Consider the following 21,965-nt stretch of genomic DNA (forward strand, 5'->3'; position numbering starts at 1 on the left):
CACACGAAGCTGAGAACACTCCGAATTAACACATTAATATTTTATTTCAGTGTGCTACATACAAAGCAAAGCTTAATTTAAATGACGCAATCCGTTCGGGAGCTGTAATGCTACAGACAGACGGACAGATAGACAGAAAGATAGAAAGACAGACAGAAGGACAGACAAAGAGACTGACACAGATAAAAAGACCAACCAACAGATTGACATACAGACAGAGCGATAGGTTGTACTTTCAAAACCTTTTTTTGCATCGAGGGCAAATTAAATGGATAGAGATTAGAAATAAAAAAAGTTTACTTAAAAAATGCAATTAATTTATTCACAATATCACTTAAATTCTAAATTATCAGTAATACAATAATGAAGTCGTACTTCTAAAATGCTTTACAATAACCTAAACTTATCTAAATCACCGTTTCCCCAGTGAATACAAAATAACATTTCTTCTTTTCATTGACACAGCCTACTTATAGACTAAACCACTCATAATATATCTGTGCTAATATCATAAAGCTGAGGATTGATTGGTTTATTTGCCTGAACGCGGTAATCTCAGGAATTACTAGGCCGATTTTAATAATTACTTTCATGTTCGATAGCCCATTTATTGAGGAAGGACATACTCTATATTTTTGTGTGTCATAAATTATTTTTATATAATCTTTTAGTGATGACTACCTTAAGCGATTTCTATAAAAATATTTTTTGTTCTTGAACAACCCTTATTGTTGAAGGTTATTTTCGTAAAATTGGTGTTAACCTTTATCAAAATAGTTAGCCATAGCTATAAGAACAAGCATATTGTGGATCTCACACAAACCTGTCCTACGCAGGGATCAAGTCGTGCACTTTTGGTTAGGCTATGTGACACTACTTGACTATCCGCTCAGTCTAACATAACTTATATCTACTTTTTAATCTAAATCTAATTTTCTAAAGGAACCTTCTACTCCAAACGTGTCTCCGATCTTGGAAGCCGATGGTCTTTTGTTTTCGTCTACCCTGAAGTGTTTCTCCTGATGGCAGTAGAAGTTTCGCCAGCTCTCTGAGAGAATGGCATCGCACCAGTTATCTGGAAACAAGAATAATTTCATTTTATTCTCTGTTATTTTATTATACAAAGTCTTATCTATAGGTATATATGTAAGGAATATCACTGGCCACGACAGTGTTATTCCACCTCTTTTATTTATTTGTTTTTTTTGTCAATGTCATAAGTCATTTTTGAATTTTAAGAAGAAGAGTCAGTTTGTCTTTTTAGTAAAATATTTCTTATATAATATAAAGAATATACATTATAATATAATATTATCATTTCTTAGAAGTAAAGGCTATAAATGTTGTTTTTTGTTCTTTCAGGTAAGTTATTCTGTAATAAATATTGTATGTTTTTGTAGTAACTTTTGTAATGAAATATTAATAAAATTTTGTTCTTTCAGAAAACGCAATTACGTCTTTAATTAAGCATAAACTATTATAAAACAACATTTATCGCAATACAAATACTTACAACAAATAAATATGGAGAAATTAAGATTTGATTTTTGTGTGAAAACAGCAGCCGATGGAAAATCTAACATCATTTGCATTACCTCGATAGGAACACCAGGTGGTCTTACTTTTGGTATACCGGACGAATATCAACCTGCTAATTTACACCAAGTCATAACAAATACATCTTACTATGCTAAGATAAAAAAAACCTTGAATAAAAGACATCAAAAAAGGAAAATTTGGATAACTTTGAGTAATGAAATATCAAGAGTATATTTAGACGAGGAACAAAATATGCAGTTTAAGGATTTTTACCTCGAAGAGATTGATGAGAACACAAATGACCCAAAACCATTCATTGAAAGCTCAAATAAAACACTGGAAAAACTTTTAGAAACATTACTCGATGATAAGCAAAAAAAAAAACGAAACTCGAAATTTAGGAAAAATTGCAAAAGACTTTGTGCTTGAAAAATTTACCGGCAAAAACTCAAATGCTCATCAATGGATTAAGGAATTCAACAAAGAATGTGAGCGTTTTCATATTGATGAAGATCAGAAAAAAATCGAAATTTTAAAACAATTTTTAGAGTATCCAAGTGTAAACTGGTACAGCTGTATGTTAATGAAATTTACAATAGAATCAGAGTGGATGAAATGGGAAAAGAACTTCTGTGAAACATTCGGAAACAAAGGTTGGTCGCCGATCAGATATGCTCTGGGATTTAAATATCAAACAGGCTCATTGCTTGAGTATGCACTAAAAAAAGAAAAATTGTTATTAGAAGTTAGGAAGACGATTGATACAGGTACTCTTATAGACCTCATATCCGTAGGCCTGCCTAATTATCTGAGTGACAAAATTGACAGAGAGACATTGCATCAAACTGAAGATCTCTATAATGAGATAGGCAAATTAGAACATTTGGTTGGGAGGAACAAAAATGAAAAAAAGAACCACTTGTACTCTGACATAAAAACGAAAAAAAATGAAGAGGATAACAGAAATAAATACTGTGAAAATATTATGAATGTCAAAATTCCCGATGTACTGGGTGACAAAAATGAACAAGAAATTAACTGTTTAAATGAATGTGAAATAAACTTCAATGAACATATTAATTTAAAAGAATTTGAAATTTCAGTAAACAACTTAGACTTAAGTAAACAAACTGAAATTGATAAATTAATAGACAAATACAAATCAGTCTTCGCCAAAGACAAATACGACGTTGGTACAGTACGAGGCTATGAGGCTCACATAGACTTGACAGTAGATCAATACTGCTACAAGCGCCCATACAGATGCACAGCTGAAGATAGAAAGGAAATTGAAAATCAAATATCAAAACTATTGAAGAAAAACTTAATTGAAGAGTCATATAGTCCTTTTGCTGCTCCGGTCACCTTAGCGTACAAGAAAGAAGATGGGAAAAGATCAAGACTATGTATTGATTTCCGGGAACTAAATAAAATAGTTGTTCCACAGTCACAGCCGTTCCCGTTGATTGAAGACTTGATTGTAAAGACTGTTGACTGTGAATATTTTTCTACCTTTGATATAAATTCAGCATTTTGGTCCATTCCATTGAGAATTCAAGATAGATATAAGACAGCTTTCGTCACGCAAGAAGGTCATTTTCAGTGGACATGCCTCCCATTTGGTTTAAAGACGGCTCCAGCTATTTTCCAAAGAATATTGAGAAATATAATAAGAAAATATAATCTCTCAGATTTTGCAATGAATTTCATAGATGATATCTTGGTTTTTTCTAAAAATTTCGAGGAACACATAATACATATATCAAAACTACTTGACGCAATAATATCAGAAGGATTTAGACTAAAATTTTCGAAATGCACTTTTGCAAATAATCATGCAAAGTATTTGGGACATATAATAAGAAAGAATTCAGTTACACCTCTCAAGGATTATTTAACAGCTGTCAGGAACTTTCCTATTCCAGAAACAAAGAAAAATATACGCCAGTTCCTAGGAAAAGTGAATTTTTATCATAAATTTATACCACACATTGCAATTATCTTGGAACCATTACACAATCTGTTACGGAAAGATGTTAAATTTTTATGGACCAAAGAATGCCAAAAATCGTTTGATAAAATAAAAGATTTACTATGCTCGAAACCAATTCTAAAAATATTTGACCCAGAACAACCAATAAAAATATACACTGATGCTAGCATTCAAGGAGTGGGAGCTGTGTTAAAACAGGAAGATGAAAATGGTATAAATAAACCTGTAGCTTATTTCTCAAAGAAATTGACCGACACCGAAAAGAAAAAAAAAGCAATATATTTGGAATGCTTGGCAATTAAGGAAGCTTTAAAATATTGGCAACACTGGCTAATGAATAAAGAATTTATCGTATATTCAGATCATAAACCACTAGAAAATCTTAACATTAAGTCTAGAACTGATGAGGAACTGGGCGATTTGATATATTACCTATCCCAATACAATTTTAAGGTAAAATATAATCCGGGACAATCGAATCAAGAAGCTGATTGTTTAAGTAGAAATCCGGTCTTAGAACCTAATGACAATACTGAAGATTTTTTTAAAGTTGTAAACCTTATAACCATGCAAGATATAAAAAAGGACCAAGACACAAATCTAAATTTACAAGACGAAAAATCAAAGTTTATACTGGAAAATAACATTTATTACAAAACGAATAAAAGAAGAAAGAAAATAATACTATCAGAAGCATTTAGCAAAACTCTAATTAAAAATGTCCATAATATGTATTGCCACATTGGTAGAACCCAAATGATAAATAAAATAACTCCTTTCTATACAGCAAAGAATATCATCACAAATATTAAGAAACTCTGTGATGAATGTGATATTTGTATTAAAAACAAATCAAGAAGGAATCCAAAATTTGGTTTGATGTCCCATTTGGGTCCCGCAACACGCCCTTTTGAAATTGTATCCATTGACACAATTGGAGGTTTTGGAGGATCAAGGTCTACGAAAAAATATTTACATCTCTTGGTTGATCATTTTACACGGTATGCATTTATTTTGACATCAAAAAGTCAGAACTCTAATGATTTTATCAAGTTGATGGAAAAAGTGACACAAAACTATACTGTAAATATGTTATTAACAGACCAATATCCTGGAATAAATTCCAAAGAATTTAAAGATTACTTGAAAAAAGAAAACATAATAATTGTATTTACTGCTGTGGACGCGCCATTTTCAAATGGTCTTAATGAAAGGCTGAACCAAACTTTAATCAATAGAATAAGATGTAAAATAAATGAAGGGGACAAGAAAATAGCATGGACAACTATTGCACAAAAATGTGTGGAAAAATATAACGAAACAGAGCATACAGTTACTAAGTTTGCCCCAAAATATCTTTTAGAAGGAGAGAAAATGGATATTTTGCCACTGGAATTAAAAAAAAGATGCATAGTAGAAGATCTCAAGGAAGACAGAGAACTAGCATTTGAAAATACAATAAAGTCTCACAACTATAATAAAAAAAAATACGATCTAAAAAGAGAAGAATATACATTTAAAGTGGGTGATAGAGTATATGTAGAAAATGGGAACCGGCTTAATAGGAAGAAAATGGATGAGTTAAGGATTGGCCCATGTAAAATAATAAGGAAGATTTCAAATTCCATCTATGAAGTTGATGTCGGACATAAGAAGGCGGAGTCGAACTTCTATCATATAACAAAGTTAACGCCAGTGAGGAGTAGCTCTTGACCGAACCATCATGGTAATGATGTTCTCTCCGAGGGTGGGAGATGTAAGGAATATCACTGGCCACGACAGTGTTATTCCACCTCTTTTATTTATTTGTTTTTTTTGTCAATGTCATAAGTCATTTTTGAATTTTAAGAAGAAGAGTCAGTTTGTCTTTTTAGTAAAATATTTCTTATATAATATAAAGAATATACATTATAATATAATATTATCATTTCTTAGAAGTAAAGGCTATAAATGTTGTTTTTTGTTCTTTCAGGTAAGTTATTCTGTAATAAATATTGTATGTTTTTGTAGTAACTTTTGTAATGAAATATTAATAAAATTTTGTTCTTTCAGAAAACGCAATTACGTCTTTAATTAAGCATAAACTATTATATATATCTATGTCCTAATAATTAACTAGTACGCCCTAAATGGTAATTTTAACTCAAAAAATCTTCCGAACATAATAATCCAGCGGTTTAGATATTAAAGCCGGTACAAACCAATACAGACGTTAACCAGAACAAATAGCAGTGAATCTAAGGAAACCAGAATCCCAGAAAACCAAGCCCAAAAATTATTTTATTGTATTAAAAGGCAGATAGAAGAATGCATCCAGCAATAGTTGCGAAAAGCATGCGCGAGTTATCCCTTGGTTCTGAATTACGCAGTTGAATGGGCTCGGGGTGTCGGGGGCAGTCCGACATTATCCCGTCCCGGTTAAAATCCCAGAAATTAAATAAATAAAAAAAAAACATGCAGAAGAATACAGAAATAGATACGTACCACAAATTTCCTTAACCGACACAGCTGCAGTACCGCCCAACTCCTTCGGAAACACTTCTTTAGGTAGCACCTTGAATATGCTCTCAAAACCTTCGTACAGATGCAGTCTTGACACGTGTTTGGACTTCATGATCTTCTTGAAGAGGGCCAGGATAGAGTGGCCGAAGGATGGTAAGTTGATCAGGTGGATGCCTTTCAGTTTCAGCGCGTAGCATGACTGTAAAGGAAGATAGATTGTTGAAAGGGTTTTTAGGCAAAAATTGTGACTAAGAGGAGATGGTTAAAAATATATTGGTCAAGAAAATTTTTGTTCTGTTAGAGTAATTTAATTGTTAAAGGACCGATTTTTCAATCGCCAGATAAATTTTATTCGATGAATATTTCGTTTTGACAGCTTTTGCATAGAAAATATTTCAAATGGCCATATTTATTCCTCGTGATAAAGTCAACTAATTATTGAAAAATCGGCCTTAAGACTGTGAAAATTGTAACTGTTTTTTATTTCACTGAAGGACAAGAGGTTTTCCTCCCATTTTGCATTGTGTTCTTTTTGTAGCATGAACTGCTAGCAAAACATGTTTTGCAATTTTGAAGCATAATTAGATAGAATTTTGCCCTGCATTAGGACAACTCTACAAAAAACAGTTGAAGAATAAATACGCTTTAATTTTTCTATTATCTCTTTGTTCATTTGGCTTTCAATAACCTCTGTATTTTATAGTGAATACAAATAAACAAATACTAAATTACAAAACTAACCGTAATATGATAATAGATATTCGCGATCAACATCGGATTGAACTGCAAGGCGTGGCTGAGAGTGGCGTTCGTGAAATCAAACACCCAGTGATCACCATTTGAAGTTTCGTTGAACAGTCTATAGTCTCCCATCAGGAATCCTAGCTTCGCCACATCCAGTACAACCATATCTGGGTTAAGTATCCTGTAGGAGAAAATAATTGTATTTCAGAAAAACGATCAGTAAATTCTGAGAATACTGATGGACTGAAACGATTTCCTATGTGCCTGAAAACCAGTTCATGTGGTGTCGTAACTGTGCTTAGTCTATTGCGTAGTACTGGAGCAGAAATCCCTCTTTAATAAATATACTCCTGGGATATTACTGGCATTCCATTTTTGAGAGGTTTTTCAAAACTATGTTGGTTGTCAGATTTTCTAGCTTCTGACTACCCGTAACAACCATGCCGTGACCACTAGGACGTGCCTTCCGAAACACGAAGAAACTCGTCTTAACAAAGATGTTCTCCTATCCCCGGACTAACCATATGAAGCAAAGCCAAATCTGTGATCGTTCAACTTCTTCAGCTCAGCAGTGACAAACAATAAATAGTCCTCAAATGGATTCTCAATATGTTAAAATATTATAGACAGAAATGTTATGCAGCCTCATACAAAAGAAAATCTCAAATCCAACATTTATTAAGTTAACAACCCATTTCTGAAATTCCTACAAGACTAGAATGTAGAACAAATTCCCGACATCGCAAGTCTGTTAAAATTTTCAATGTTACCCCCAGACTGTTGGCATGTAAACTACTCTGACACTTTTGAATATTTTAAATTTTCCGCTACTGTAACGAATTGAAAGTGCATTGTCTCGGCTGCTGCGGTATGAACTTGGTTTTGAGTTAAATGTTAATTCAGATCAAAAGGGTCTTGGTTTGGTTTTGAATTTAAGAAGTGTGTTAATCATATTCAAGTTTTTGTTTACGATGCCTGCGGATTTAACTGAGCAAAGCTTCGAATGGCAAATTGTGACTACTGTTTGCAGGCATACTTTGACTTAAGCGTGTCTTATTGAAATTGGTTTCCCTGTTTTGTCCCTAATAAAAGTGAAGGAGTTATCAATTGGATTTTTATTAATGTCTCTAATGCAGTTTTGACTGTACGTGTAGTGTAATAGCCGAGTGGTTCAGGTCACACGAGCTCAAGCGTTTGTGTCATTCACGAATGCTTGTTCTTAGTTTGGGTATCTTTGTGCATTTGATTCAAGTCAAATATTCAAGTGTTTGTGTAATCCTCAGACACAAATATTCAATTCTACATGTGGGATTAATTAATAAAAATAAGTGTCTCTCCATGAGTGGAAATAACTGTATTAGTAAATCAACCGGAATAAATCGGTATCTTGTAATTATTTACGAAAAACCCCTTACCTAAAGATCACAATCCGGTGATTATCAATAGTCTTCATGGGGGGTATGATCCAGTACCCCTCTCTCAGGTACTTCCCCATGTTTGGTGATAACGGAGTTCGTCCAGCGATCAGATCTGGCATTCTGTCCATAGATGAGAAGTAGTTGTCTATTTTCTCCTTGCATTGTTCCACACTGAAGCCACGGACTATAAGATGGCCGAGAATCATGCGGTCATCTGGAAAGAGGAATAAAGTGCGCTTAGAATTGAAGTAAAATGTGATATATTCTGTTATAAGCCTGAAAAACACCATCACTTGTACAGTAAGGCATGTGGTACAATTTTAACCAATTTGTAGGAGTAATATGTTTATTTTTTTTAATTTTTATGGTGACTGATAGTTTCCATACCCAAATTATAAAACAGAACCGTATTACTCAGACTCCACTCAGACGGTCCATTTTTTGTCTGTCTGTTACTCATAAATTATGGTAGATAGACAGTTTAAACTTTCTATATTATAACATAATACTAAAAATAAGTTCGACCTTCAGCAACTTTGGTTTCGTTCTGTAATTTGGTCAACTCATACTTGACTGATTTTTATGCTAAGGTAGTGTGAGTGATTTAACTGCGATGTAATGCACCGATTTTCCTTAATGTCTAGCATTCAGGAGGATTATACTGTCCATGTTAATTGCACCTATGACCATGCCGGTTTAAAAACAAGCCCATTTCAACGTCGTAATAGCTCCGTGCAATTTATACTGATACGTTGTTAAGGATATATTATGTGATGTGTTTACGTAATCAGATCATAGAACAAAGGATTCGTGGGTTGATGACCTTATGAATTATTTATGTGTTTGTAAATAGGTGAGGGTGTGTAGTTGCTCAAGGCTATGAGTATAAAATAACCTGCGACCATCGGCAGGTTGGATCTGCACGGCAAAGGGATACCCGAGGAGTTAGGTTGTGAAGAACGATTAATAAATAGTATCAAAGATAGTCCAAAACTTTCCAACTTCATTCATAACCGGTATATGCTTTAAAGAAAACAAGTAACAAAAAACCAGTAACAACAACACATTCATATACACCATGACATTTCATAATCACCCGATCGCATGCTGCATAGATTACTCATAATTAAAACATAGACGTCAAAGACACTTGCGAGTAGGAAACACACAATAATTATACAATAGTGGACCCAGTAATAGATGCTAAAGAGGCTAATATAGAGTCATTGTCAAGGCAAACCTTGTTTAATGCAATTAATGTTTAAATGCGCAGGAAAACCCTGGAAAATTACCGTTGTACACTCCCCGTACCATGAACTTAAATAAAATTGATGCGGTCGTGGAACAGAGACGACACTACACCGTTTATAGCTTCCTCTCGCTTCAGCAATGGCAATAGATCTTCCTTGGGGGGTTTTAGTGAGGTGTCACTTAGCTAACTTAATTTGTGTTTGTACACGCAATGTTTTAAGGAAATTCTGAGCGTAATAGTTCGCGGTCAAATAATGAAAAATCACGTCATGTCTTTGTACTTGCCGTAGCGAATACGAAGTTTCTGCTTATACCTAATCTGCTACGTTGATGTAAAGTTAGCTTTGAATTATCTTTGATACCATTTTTTTACCTAGAAATGAACTAAATAAACCAAAAAGACCGTTCTTAAAAAAATATCAATACCAGCCTATAAATGTCCCACGCCTGGGTGCAGGCTTCTTCCTACATAGATATAGTTTTACCGACCCTTGTTAAAACTGAATTTGAATATTTATTAGAATCAAGCAAAAAAATAAATATTTGCGAAACAAATAAAAATCATCAAACAAAGTGCTTAACATACGATCATAGCTCAATAACTACTTAGTCATAGTCCGTTTTGGGATGACTCGTCAAATAATCAATTTAAAATTATTATACGTATATATTCATGTCACTCTGAAATCGTGTGAATTTAATATTAAATACAAATCAAATGCTAAATAGTACGGACTCTATTAACGTTGGCAGTTAGATGCAAAGACCATTCAACAAAACCTCATGAAGAAAGACGGTTGCACTTATGGTCTAAGAGCCCAGAGTGTGAGTGTGAGTGGACGCCAGACCTACGTTATTTTAATAAAGCTGAAACTTTGTCAGCAGACGCTCCCAACATGGGTAAGAACAATGGTCGATTATGGAGTTTGTCTCATAGTGGCTTTGGCAGATAAATGGTAATCATCAAATCCAGCTTCAGTGATGGATTCATTTAGATATTTTTTTCTTTAGGAAAAAATCATCTTCCTCACTTACGAATTTATTCTTGGTATGTGTTCTTAGTGGAGGAGCTCGTGGCTAAACTATAACCGCATAAGTGATTCGATCACAGGTTAAGCTATGCTTGCCGCGGTTGGTCCGTGGATGGGTGACCATCTTTGTCATAACGAGTTCCTCCGTGTTTCGGAATGCACGTTAAATTGTGGGTCCCGGCTGTTATTCCTACATCTTTGACAGTCGTTGCAGATAGTCAGAAGCTGAAAAAGTCTGACATTCAGTCTAACCAAGGTGTATCGTGTTGCCCAGGTAACTGGGTTGAGGAGGTCAGATAGGCAGTCGCTCCTTGTAAAACACTGGTACTTAGCTGAAACCGGTAGGACTGGGAGCCGACCCCAACATAGTTGGGAAATGGCTAGGCCAATGATGATGTGTTCTTAGTGGATAACACAAATGCTTGGCATACGTTGGGACCCATGACACGCCACGCCCGGTTGGTTAGCTTGGAGCCAAGTACGCGCAGTCAAACCAGTATTCCAAACCAAATATTTTTCCATGGTGTTGCTATGGGACAAACGAAGATTTAACCAAAACACCTGCTTGGTTAGAACGGTAATAAAAGTGCCATACACACTTGTCCCATACAACTTGATTGGCTGATGAATAAATTTAAATATATTATTATAATTATAGACATAATGAAGATTATTACGTTGTTTATTAGCATAAGGTTTAAGTTCCGTAACCGATCCTGTTAAGTTTAAATAAGATTGGTTAACTTGGTTAACTTGGTTTTTCCATTAAAATAAAATAATTTGATGGTTATTGCCTGATAATAGTAGGCATAGAGTCGAAATTCTACTAATTAAAATTACACATGCGAAAGTTTTTAAGTATGGATGGATGTTTGTTACTCTTTCACACAAAAACCACGGAGCAATTTTGGACGTAATTTACACATAGGATCGTTTTCACCTCAATTATATGTACCCGTAGGATCGTTTTTTATTTGTAGCCGCTTGCAACAGCTACTGGTACATTCTACATCCTTTATAATTGCATCATTGTTGATGTAGATTTTAGGCACTACTATCTCCATAATATTAGCAAAAAAGATTATACATGAGTATAAAATGTGAGTATAAAACAAAAAACGTGTAAGTATAAAATTTCTTAACATGCTACCACAACAAAATTAGGGGTTATCTTCTATGCAGTCTTCCTGGCTCTGGCATCTATATCACATTGGACTTTACTAGTATTATCAAATATCGGAAAATCTTCCCTACATAAGGTGTCATAACATCACACTAGCATTTCAATGAGTATCATATCAAGCAGTTCTATTAAAATTAAAATAATTCTATTATTAGTATTCAATTACTTATTGCCACATTTTATGGCGTTATGATCGCACCGTGCGTCATCAAATTGATCGTCTATTGGCAATTTATCAGCAATTATATCGTTTTAAACGGTTCTTTCCGGTGGTTGTGCACCTTCCATTGTTTATTACATTGCATAATCGTCAACTGGTTCATGTTTTTCAATGTCATGTTCACCATTCTTTGTCTTGTTTTTGTTTTTGTTATCGGGTTTTCTAGATCTTTGTGTTATTTCTTGAAGTAGTTTTCCTTTGTTGAAGTCGAGACAATGGATTTGGTTTTAAGGACGATAATCAGGAGTCGCGTTAAATAATCCTTAGTATTGGATGTTTACGTATTGAAAATGATTTTAGGACTGGTATGATGCATGGTCACTGTACCTGGGGCCAGATGGTAACAAAAATTTAAACACATGAATTTTTGAATTTTGATGGAAGCACATAGACAACTTAAAAAGAAAACATTTGAATATAAGAAAATGACTTATGTAAGGTTGAACGAAACCAAATATCATTTCCATAAATAGAAGAGTAGTCTATTACCTAGCGACGGTTAAATGTAACAGTGTTTAAGGAGAGATAGTGATAGATCATATAAAAGCGGTTCGGGTAGATGTTATACGCCTCATTTAGAGGAACCAATACAATGTATCTATAATGCAATAACGACGTGTTAATTGTTCGTTTCTTGCTAATTATCTTAATGTGTAGTTCATTTATTATGAAAGATTATGTAGGTACTTAGCATTGAATAGAAATTATAGTATCATTTTTAATGCAGTTTTTACTCCATAGTTTTAAGACTAGACTGTAAATTGATAATTAAGGCTATTTATTTGATATAATATAGAGCTGGGGACTTTGTTGCTTCATTTCATCTACCAAAGCCAGAATTCTTAGGAAAGCGATGAAGGATTGGCGAATATAGATGCTGTCTATTGTATTTTGGTCTTCGAATAGTGCTACGTCGTCGCCTAATTTAAATAAATGACTTTTGATTCTGATTTTGAGAATGGCTGTTCCATAGCTGCTTCCATTAAAGTTTATGTACCTGCAGACTATTAAATTAAAATAACTATTAATGTAGTAGTAGTATTTTAAGGGTAAGAATAAATAAACTCTTGACACTTATATAGGTATGTTTGAGATTGACAATTTTATTACAATTTGTTTTAAAAACCGAGTAATAAAACATTTAATTCGATCCAAAATGGTCATAAAACGATGACTTATTAAATATAAAACAATTTCTGATAAATGATGATGAAACGTAAATACTAAAACAGCAAAGTCACTAATCATATACCTAAACAAGTACATGATCGTACACAAGTAGATATATACATAAATTACTTAAGGAAAACCCATAAAAATCATAACGAAACGGAACTAAGACCAGTTTAACCGATCGCTTATGGGCTGATAAAATTCATGAATAATTTCTACTTATAAAGGGCTCCAATCTCCATGGAAAGGATTGAAATATTCGTTAATTAAATCACAAAAAAAAGGTGCCTGCCTCGGACTGGTTGCGGGTGGTACGACTTGAGGGGGGGGGGGGCAGCTATGTCCAACAGTGGACCTCGATTAGGTGAGTTGAATATTGAATTGATTAAATTAAAATAGTGGGGTTACATATGTATGTCTGACGTGTGTTGATGATACACTTTTTCCCTGTTCTTCTTGATAGGAATGACATTTTGGAACTTGTGTCATGAATGTTACGGTTCAAAACTGCTTGAAAGATGTTAACTTAGAATAAAACCTTTTTGACTTTTGAGGTCAAATGCGAAGCAGAATCGATAGGCCGAAAAAATCGAGTTTAAAAAAAAGTCTTTAACATTTTTATTTCTATTATTTTTGTTATAGCGGTAACAGAAATGTAAAATCTGTAAAAATCAAAGTCTTTGATATCCTTCAAAAATATTATTTAAGAAATATTGCCTTGATTTTAATTTCTGGAAATTCGAAGAAACTCTATCTTTTTATGTTTCTAAGCATAACATTTAAATAGTGTTAAAAAATATTTGCACATCATAATTTTTTGTATCTGATCATTGATTGATGGGATTTCTATACAAAAAATTATACCTAAATATTAAAGTTAACTTTCCGCATATTTTTTGTTCGATACTACGAGATGCAGTTTTTATTCGGTCGGTTGACATCACACGTCATGATTACTGGATATAAAAACACAAAAATATTACGAATCGATTAATGTTTGTCTCCAAAAAACCTTGCTATTTTTTGTCTCAAATTAAAAACAAATTATTTCAACCATGCCGAGAGTATTATATTATGAGGATATGCCGATTTGTACCGACTATAAATGACCCGCTCCCATTCTTGAAGGCGGAGTCACAATATATCTTGCGCATGCCTAAAAATACCGCTTTTAGAAAAGTAAGAAAAATTATGATTATGATTAAAAAAAAATGTAGGTACGCACAAAAGTGAGGGTTGGGATTGTAATAAAACTAATAAAAAATACATAAAAAAAATTAAATAGGCAAGTATAATTAACCCTATAGGGGACGAAAGAGTGTTAAGAAAGAATAAACGTTTCAAGAGGATGCTGGTCTCTTAGCAGGGTCGTGGGCTCGATCCCCGCGTAGGGAAAGCATTTGAGTAATCCACGAATGTTTGTGCAAAGTGTGGGTGTCATCTCATGTAACTTGAATGTTTATGAATCATGCAAGTCGATTAAAATATTTTAGTGCGAGAGCCGTTTCTTTAATAGGTACCAAAAAACAAAGCATAGTATTTGCTTATTGCCACGTTTTATCGCATATTCATTAAAAGATGGGTTAAAATCTGATTATTTAAAATTAATCGATTTAATAAATCAAATTTAATGTATAGATAATAGGATACTATATCTCGAAAGACAGAGAATTATCGTTTAACGGTAAAAACGAGTAAAACTTGATAAATTAAGAAGCTAGTAGGTTATTTTTTTGGCTAACGGCTTTAATTTTATTTATTTAAGTTTCCGTACATGCATAACAGTAAAGAAAAAGACGTTAAAGGGACGCCATGAACTATTAAAAGGAGGTTTGTATATATTTTATGTTAATCCAGTGCATCAGTATTTCTTACATAATATCAAAAACAGAAATGTCACAATTTCGTGATTCGTCGAAGAAGATTGTTATTTTCATACATTTCCGCGATTTGGATTTGAGTGATCATGATATGCCACTTGTTTTCAATCAATCAATAAACTCAGGGTATTGCGGTCCATCTTATCTAGTCCTGTCCTTTTAGGTAAAAAGTCTTTGGGCTCCATCTATAATAATACTTTTGTACTGCTTTATAAAAATACTGACTTTTGCTCACACCTTCGTTTTCTTGGAAATCGGTTTTAGCTGTAAACACATTATCCACCTTTAAGAAGTCGGATAAAAGTAGCCTATGTGATAAATCCTAGGTGTTGGCTACCTTCATCCTAAATTGCATTGAAATTGGTCAGCATGTTTATTAGAGAAGAGGTAACAAACATAATATACACACACATACGTGCAAAGATACTCACATACTTTCGCATTTATTATAATTAGTGAGATGACGTCAATATCAGGAAACGTTAGAAAATAAAACCTGAACTTAATTTAATAAAAACACATTTATACTAACCAATGGTGTGTTTTGTTATATTATATAAACGTTTTTTGGGACTGTTATTATAAGACCCTATAAAGATAAAAACTCTACCTACTTATTTTTTTTAAGGTTCATACAATTACACGTATAATCAAAAAGCCCTTTGTTAAATTAACGTTGCCTTATTAAATGGTTCGTATTTGACTGACGTGTGTAATAACTTCCGTATTTTTGTATTAACCACTACAAAATAATAGATCAAGAACAAGTCTGACTGGCGATACTGAGAGTTCCGTTTAAAATTGTTTTAGGAACAAAAAACAATTATTGGCAAATCAGTTTGAGTGTGATCGGTCCGCAGACATAGGACATGCATTTATAATATCACAATATATTGATAATATATTGATCATATATTATCAATATATAATATATGATCAATGAATATACCTTGTATGGTTCCTTTGTGCATAAGACGTGAAGGGTTCTGAAACTCAATGAATCACACGGATTAAAATTATTTTACCGGGAGAGGTTAAAAAAGGTAAGAAATTGATAATTAAAAATTGATTTAAGAAAGAGTTATTTTGAAAAATTGTCTAAAACATGAGGATTCAGTTTGTAAGTACTAACTGTTGTTAGGCAAAAAGTACATAGAGCACAAAGAGGAGGTTCTACCACCACGTCTTCAAATAATATTATTATGAGTGACGTACGTAGAGCGGCATCTCTTTTCCACACATGTTAAAATATTACTTTAAAAAGGCTACCTGGATTCAAGGTTGCAGGGAAAATAACAATCAAAACATTTATTAACTGTATTTACTCATATAAACAATAAACACTAAAATCTCATTCTTAATTAATACATATCCATTAATTAAACTTGCACAATAATTCATACATCCTCTTGTTTTAATTACATTATTATTGTCTCTCTAAACGTTAAAATGTTGTGGCCTTGTTCTATCTATGTGTAGATTTGTATGCACGAAGTATAGGTTCGCTTCTAACGTAGGAAAAATACCAATGTGGATCTTTCAAACTTAGATGCACTGTCTTTATTATCCTAAGACACCAAAGCCAAACGGTGAAGGAAAAACGTCTTGAGGAAACCTCGATTCCAAATCGCCAATCGGCAGTGAGTTTTAATGTTTTGATCATTGAACAAACTACTCTATAAAGATAAAGGCCTGTGCCAAAGGACTAGAAACTAAAAGCCTAGTGTATACAAAAAAGAAATATGAATAATATTTCTTTAGTATTCTAGATAATATCTAGAATACTGACCAAAAAGTTTGAATGATTAATAATGTTGATAATGAATGTTCTACTAGCAGCAACCAGCAGTGTTTAAAATTATTTTTTATTGAAATTAATCCAGCCGGCTTTTGATATAATGAGTTTAGTCCTTAGTCGAGTATACTTGCAGACAATCGGTTATTATCCTCTATGTTTATAAACGGCTCAAACTATTTTTATCAAACATGTCTAAGAACACTCACATATAATTCATTTTCAAAACAAACTAAATCGAAATCACTCTATTCGTTCGAGAACTATGATGCTACAGACAAACACGTTACCTTATAACACCCCTTCTTTCACATCGCTGTCTAAAATATATTCCACTAACGCATTCGCCTTTTTAATATCAATGGTACTAGAATAATAATAAAAAGTGACTCACGTAATTGTCCTTGTGGCAGATGCGGCTGTTTCTCGTACCATTCCCTGATGCTTTTGATCATATCTTCTAGAGCATTCTTCGTAATATTGTAGGTCTTCAGAAGCAGCTCAATATCTCCATCTCGCACGTTCAGCACTTTGTTAGCGTTAATTGAGTAGTTGAAGTTTGGGTACTGTTGACAAAAGTAATGATGAAAATAGAATTAAAAAAAACTGACCCCTGCAATCCCGCAGTAAAGAATTTAATCCTCGTGTCGCGGGGGTTTTTCAAATGTTCAAGAGACATGCTCTTTCACAAATTAGAAACTCATCAACCAATAGTATAAAAAGATAAAAACTAGTATTTTGATCAATAATTGTATTCACTTAAAGTAAGTATATAATTATTAGCCAAAATATATTTATTTTTAAAAATAATTCATTTATTTTGACTATAATTAAAACCTAATTGCAATGCACTTAATTAAATAACTAAACTACAATATATATAAAGTCTAGAACTATCTAGGTATAAAGACTAATTATATAAGACCTCACAGTCAAACGACATAACTGTTTTTTTTTAATAAATAAAATATTAATCATTCAAATTCTTGGTCAGTGACCTCCAAAGCCTAATTGGCAAAGCCTTTTGTGCGTGTAGCTATTGCAATCCTGTATTAAAGTTGAAAAAATCCATTGTTTTACTAGAATTTTATGACAAAAAAACTAATTGATAATTAAAAAATTAAAGCTTTATTGCCTCATTAAATACAAAAAGGCAATAGTTTATCTTATGCTAAGTAAGTGGGATAAATTTATCTACTAAATTATAGAAAAATCTAGTTATTACGTTCTTTAAGAAATCCTAAGTCTTACATAAAGAAAATAGATATTTCTATTAGGTATTACGAGAACGAAAAGAGATAAAAGCCGGTTAAGTGCGAGTCGGCCTCGCGAGACTGAGGGTTCCGTACAATAAGGTAAAGAACAACAAAACAGGCTGCAGACGGATACAGAAAAAACAGCTGGTAATTATTCTATTGTTTCATAAAGAAGACAATCAATCGCTTCCGCGAATTGAAATTCGGATTTTGTACTTTTTTTAAACGATTAATTTAACGTTTTTTAATCCTTGTGTCTCGGGGATTTCACAAACATTCAAGTCATATGTACAAAGACACCCACCCATTCGTGGATAACACAAATACTTGTTCTACGCGGGGATCGAACCCGCGACACGTCGCGCTCAATGGGTCTGGCGTGGTGACTTTAACCACTCGGTTATCCGTGCAGTCAAAGTGTGCTTCTTAACCATTTTAAGAAAATCTGAAAAATTATGACATTATAATAATATTAAATGTTTCCTTTCATTTGGTTAATATTTCACGACGACAATCAAATAGTAAAAATGTAATTTATTTATAAAATAATTAAATAATTTTTGAATTCATCTAATTAGATTTTAAGTCGAGGTAAAACCAAATCTTTCTAGGATACAAATAAGTAATTGCAGCACAAACATTTTTGATGGTTTGTTAAAGATAAATTAAGAAATCAAAATATATTATTATCTGTCTCATGATAATGTCGTTAAGATAAAAAATTGAATACCACTCAAAAGATTTCAATGTCTCTTTTTTGTGCTTACCACCGAAAAATAAGATTAAAATCCAATCTTGTGGCTGTTGAACTATTGTATGCACGGACAGCCGAGTGGCTGAGGTCATCGCGTCAAACCCTCTACGAGCGACGTGTCGCGAGTTCGATCCCCGAGCAAGACAAACATTTTTGTGTTTCACGAATGCTTGCTTTCAGGTTGGAGGTGCATGATTTGAATGTACGTGAAATCCTCCACACTACACTAAGATTAATTCTTTAGGTACCGCAAACGTCTTCTAAAAATAATATTAACTAAAATTATTATTTATTGTTTAAATACTTAAACTTAAAATATAATATTATGTATTTATTTTAGTAAAAAATAATATTCATTCACGACTCAAAATACAATAAGTAAATAATAACGAACATTATTAACTTATCGTCGAAAGTAGAATAAAAAAAAAAACAATTTCAGATAAACTTATTCATATCAAATACAAATACCTATAACTGAACACTAATTTCGTCACTGTTAATACCGCCGAAATAGCTCAGTTGGGAGAGCGTTAGACTGAAGATCTAAAGGTCCCCGGTTCAATCCCGGGTTTCGGCATCGCTGCTGTCGCTACCACCGTTTTGTGGTTTTTATTTAAAGTTGAAATGAATTGATTGTTTTTATTTAATTATTTTTAAGTTAATATCCTAGCTATCCTAATGATAACATTGTTTTTGATTTATATTAGAAATCGAAGTTAGAATTTTTATCTAGCCCACTGTGTCCCACTGCTGGGCAAAAGCATCCACCAAATCATGGAGCTAGTAGTTAATTAGTTTTTTAATTAATTTTCATTTACTGAAACATTGAATTTGGGTGATATTTTTTTATAGGTTTGCTTCCAAGGTTTGTTTTAAATCAACAATTTTCATGAATTGTGAAATTATTATATTATTAAAGAAAAATAAACGTGCTTTTATTTTATTATATTTTCAAGTCAGTAAATGCTGAATAAAGAAGGAGAGTGAGGAAGGAATAAATATCGTTTATAGTAATTAATTTAATTAAACTAAATCAATATCTTCGTAAATTCCCAAAAAATATATTTTTGTTTCCTTCTGTCTTTTTTTTAATAAAATTACTTTTCTAGTTTCTTACCTACCATTTTTCTATTATATCCTATCATAATAATTTATAAAATAATTTACTCACCACATTCGAATCCCCGACCGTCATTTTGACACTGATATAGAACCCGCACTAACACAATATCTTCGCTTCACAACCGAACAAACTCTGAACCATGGTACCTTAGAACCATTTATTATATCCTGCATTTGCGCATCGCTTAGCTCTGGGTTTTTTGCGCGATCTATATTTAGAAGTTCTAATTTTAACTGCCGTTTGTCTTTCTCACGTGTTTTTTTTTTTATTAAAATTTGTAATTTTATTGGATGACAATATCTTATTGTAAAAGAAAAGGAGGAAAAAACATTATTTTGTTAAGTAAATTATAGATATTTATTGCAAAAAAACTATAGACTAATTTTGAAATAGGTTCAAAAATTAAGTCATGATTATGTCATTTTAAAAACATTTTTAAAGTTAGGTACCAACGTCATACATTTTTTGTCCGTTATTATATTTAAAGAATTCCATCATCTTGCGCCTAGTATTGACCATTAATATTATTGGAACAAACACTTTCCGATTTTTCAACCACCATCGTCCCATTAAACTTGAAAATAAATAAGTAAATTTCGATTTCAAACTTGCCTGTCTCTAAACAGACGCCAAAGCGAATCTTCCAGATCAGATTGTTCATCACCACATTATATTCTAGTATTTTACACATTATATCATTATATTAGACAACACCTTTCTTCAAATTAAACAGAATTTCAAGTTACAACACAAAAAAAAAATATATATATCCTATCCGTGCAGTCATTTTTTTGACTGCACGGATAGCCGAGGGGTTGAGGTCACCGAGGCGTTTGTGTAATCCCCGAATGCTTCCTTTCCTGTCTCGGACGAATCCGTCCCTAAAAAACATTTAAAATTCAAAGTAGTCGATTCCTCCGAATCGACTGCTAACCCTAAATAACTTAGTGCGGGAGTCGTATAAAAAATTGCAGATGTAAAAGAGATACCGCTCTACGCCTTGTAGTGTTCTGTCACGCTCCCACAACTGTATTAATATTACTGAAACTGATGTTCGTAGGCGCCTCGTGTTGTGTATTTTAAGATGTTGTTTGCCGGTAATAACTTGCCACCAAGAGGTCTTGGTCGGTTTAAAATAATGGTTGAAATAAGGGTTACGGACAATGAAAATCAAATTTTGCTCATGAAATTGGTTACAAATCAAATTCCTGGCCGTAGCCAAGGTTGCTTAACTTCAACCTTTATTTTTCTTTTTTATAGTAACTATCGTGAAATTGATTCATTATTCGTAACTGGCCGGGCAATCCTGATTAACAGGTCTGAGTAAACCGTTGCGTCATTTAATAATTTATTTTACCAAGCAGCAACAGATACATCATCAGTGATAATTTCGACTGTCTAGCTATCACGTTTCGTGATGACAGTCTGACAGTCAGAATGACAGACAACGATACCTCTTTAAAAGGGTTTCGATTTTATCCTTTCTATATGGTACCCTAAAATACGTTCGTTAACCTTTCTGGTAGAGTCAAAAATATACGCAAGCGATCCCGATTGACCGGTCAACATAAGTTCGGGACCGTGGTGGCCAATATGATCAAAAAGTTGATAAGGAATCCCAATCTGGTTGACTTTAATTATAGGACTCTGGAACGCAATACAAGTAACTTTAAAACTAGAAAAAAGTAAATTTATATCTTTCCATTCCATCCTTCCATATACGAAAATAATTGTCTTTGAGAACAATGAAATTCAGACGGTAAGAAAATTACTAATTATTATCCAACGTCAAAGTTTAGGAAAAGGGGAATTTTTGCATTCAGACTTCAATAAAAACAGTAATAACACAGAAGATGGAGTAACTAACATAAAAAATCGTATAAATTACGAGGTAAGTTAGCAATTTGACTTCGGTTTTACCCAAACCGTCGTCAAAACATTTTTTTTTTGGGTACTAAACTGGATTTTATTATGGTGTAACAGAATAAAGTATTTTTCCGACGTATTTGCGACTTCATATTCATAATAAGGCAGTTATGAATGTTATGAGACAGTCATGCATATTATATTATAGGTGTGATAGAAGCTAGCTCAAACTTG

The 21,965-nt window shown here is 33.0% G+C and overlaps 1 protein-coding gene and 1 non-coding gene across 2 annotated transcripts; one reads left to right on the top strand and one right to left on the bottom strand.

Annotated features, from left to right (window-relative positions):
* Positions 1-295: 295 nt before the first annotated feature.
* LOC113494175 (alpha-tocopherol transfer protein-like) lies at positions 296-20,636 on the bottom strand. The gene is made up of 6 exons (XM_026872386.1): positions 19,914-20,636; positions 17,124-17,295; positions 8,194-8,410; positions 6,776-6,959; positions 6,017-6,233; positions 296-1,075 (listed from the first exon to the last, which is right to left on the bottom strand). The coding sequence occupies exons 1-6, from the start codon at positions 19,935-19,937 to the stop codon at positions 918-920; spliced, it is 972 nt and encodes a 323-aa protein (XP_026728187.1). The 5' UTR covers positions 19,938-20,636; the 3' UTR covers positions 296-917.
* Trnaf-gaa lies at positions 19,247-19,319 on the top strand. Its single transcript has one exon. It is a non-coding gene; the product is annotated as a tRNA-Phe (tRNA).
* Positions 20,637-21,965: the final 1,329 nt, after the last annotated feature.

Source organism: Trichoplusia ni, chromosome 1 (assembly GCF_003590095.1).
Source record: "Trichoplusia ni isolate ovarian cell line Hi5 chromosome 1, tn1, whole genome shotgun sequence".
Taxonomy (NCBI): domain Eukaryota; kingdom Metazoa; phylum Arthropoda; class Insecta; order Lepidoptera; family Noctuidae; genus Trichoplusia; species Trichoplusia ni.